The 2500-nt window shown below is 33.8% G+C and overlaps 1 protein-coding gene across 2 annotated transcripts in view; it reads left to right on the top strand.

The window, feature by feature from the left end:
* LOC144963725 (uncharacterized) overlaps positions 1 to 2500 on the top strand; it is a 20638-nt gene that overhangs the window by 17585 nt on the left and 553 nt on the right. For both annotated transcript variants that reach the window (XM_078897677.1, XM_078897678.1), the window contains one exon: positions 1 to 2500. This exon is cut by the window's left edge and continues 811 nt beyond it; it is cut by the window's right edge and continues 553 nt beyond it. In XM_078897677.1, the coding sequence (XP_078753803.1) occupies positions 1 to 1169 (1169 nt within the window). In that variant the 3' untranslated portion in view covers positions 1170 to 2500.

Genomic DNA, 2500 nt, shown 5'->3' with positions numbered 1-2500 from the left:
ACACAGCGGCTCTTATCCCTGAAACTTTACCCAACAATCTACGTAGAAAGAATTTAGGATTGTCGTTTATTTCTGATAAAAAACCACCCCTGCCAAATAATGCTTATTATTATGATTCAATTCCAAACCCCAAAGCTTACAGTGAAAAGGATGGCAAAGGTACAAACCGGTATAGTTATGAGCACGAATCTCCAAACAATGATTACACAATGCGCATTCGTCAAAACACTCCGAATGTAATTACAAGCGGTAGTGAAGATTCCGGCCCTCTTTACACTGGAAATCGTTTTAACATGAATGGGTCTGGCAAAGGAACAGGTTCTTTTTTAGGACTTAATTCGAGTTCTAAAAGTTTAAACGATTCGGATTATTCTCCTCAGCAGAAAAGAAATGACTCTTTGTTTGAGTGCATAAACGCGCAAAATGATGGTATAAGTGACATGAACTTCCATCCTGGATCCTTCAGCATGGAGCATACCAAAATGCAGAACCCTGATACGAAGAATTCCTACAATGAAGGTCAGGCTGTAAGTAACTCGCCATTTGAGAATCATGTTTTAAGAGCATCTTACACAGGGGGACCTAGTATAAGAAACTTTAGTGATATGAGCCAAAAGAATAGAAACATAGAGAATCCAAATTTGAGAAATTCTACGAACGGAACACTAATCACTGCAAAAAACTCTGTTGTTGAAAATCCCAAAATGAGAAACCCTGCTTACAATGAACATAACATAAAAAAGTTGTGTGTTGAGAACTCGTCCATGAAACCATTGCGTAATGTGAGTACGGACAAGAAAAACTTCAATATGGGTAATTCTTCGAAGCTTAAATACTCTTGCGAGAATATATCTCACCCTTGCCAACCAAGCAATGATACTCCAAAATTTCAAGGACCGCCTTGTTGCTCACCAGTGTTCAACAAACCGATGCCTCACCGAAATCCATGCTTACGACCCCATACGAATAATAATAGAAGTAGTGGCCGGGACTTTGACTCTCTCGTTAAAGATATTATTACTCTGTCTATGGTACTCATGTATTTTTGGTCTGTCTTTTTCACATTATGTCTCCTTCAGGACGGTGATCATTTATTCCAAGTAAGTATGATAGCAGCAATTACAGTATTAATATATTTTAACATCATGAGACCATCACTTGTGTATTGAACATTCCAACACATGCCATAAAGTTGGTGGTTATAATGACAATGTAATGTTGAAGAGAATGCATTGAAGGTAGAACACAATTCTAAACTGAACGAAAAACCCAAAACAACAACTCCCCCCCCCAAAATAACAAAACAAAAACAAACAAAAAACATAACCAAAAAAAAACCAAAAAAAAAAAAAACCCCCAACAAAACCCCAAAATAAAAGACAAAAATAAAACAAAACGATAAAAAAAACTTAAACAAAAAATAACAAACAAACCAAAAAACAAAACAAAAAACCCAAAAAAAAAAACAAAACAAAACAAAAAAAAAATAAAAAAACGAAAAAGAAAAACAACAATAAAAAAACAAAACAAAACATAACAAACATTGAGTAATAGAAAATTGAGAATGAAAACGTCGTCAATGATTCTTTTGGGAATGAAATGTAAACACAAATCAAAATGTTCGTCATATTTGATTGCTAGTGACAAATCATCCATCACTCAAACAATTCTAAATCTGTAATTTGGGATAATTAATAATGATTATTTTGGTTGCGGGACGTCAAATCTTTGGGACATCTCTACTGTCAATGAAGTTTTGTCGTTTATTTCCGGTGAAAATTTGTTTTTTCCTGTCTTTTTTTCTTAATGGCTTTATTTATTATTTTTTGTTTTTGTTTTGCTTCTCATATTTCCCCATGTCGCTTCATTGATAAAATCAAATAACAAAAAGAATTTTGTCACTTGAAGATTTGCACATTTAAACTTAAAGGATATTTCTGTACTAATTCCTCTAAAATGATAACGAAGAATGTGAAAACTCATCTGATACGGGCACATTGTCTAAAGAAAAGGCGAGAAAGTATGCGTTAGGTAATTGACATGTCAAAAATCTTATGGCCGCGACCGTGACAATGAAATTCAATTGATCTTGCTCTCCATAACATTGCTCTCATTTCAGTAAATTCATCTGAGAGGTTGGGAGGGGGAAGGGGAGATTACAATTTTATACTGTCCTCCACTGGAATAATATTGATAAAAATGAAGCGTTCCTTACTTAACAAATTGTACAAGATATCATCGTATTATCATCTTACATTCAAAACATCAGCCAGCCTAAGTCCCAGTCCAAATTGAAAATTCTTTATCGATTTAGTGCTTAAGAAGCCTCTCACAGTAAAAGCCACTTAATTATAATAATTTATTTTAAAGTATTTATGCTTACATAATTTTTGCTCCTTTACTTTTCAACAGAATTCTAATTTATTAACATATTTATGTAACGGTTTGTACAAATGCTTCAAGACTTTGGCATCGGGCTAATTCGATGATCATGTTACTG

This window comes from Berghia stephanieae, chromosome 2 (assembly GCF_034508935.2).
Source record: "Berghia stephanieae isolate SIO BIC M18660-M18661 chromosome 2, UCSD_Bste_1.3, whole genome shotgun sequence".
Classification (NCBI taxonomy): Eukaryota; Metazoa; Mollusca; class Gastropoda; order Nudibranchia; family Aeolidiidae; genus Berghia; species Berghia stephanieae.
Note: the sequence above shows the minus strand (reverse complement) of the source record. Positions and strands in the feature narration are given on the sequence as shown.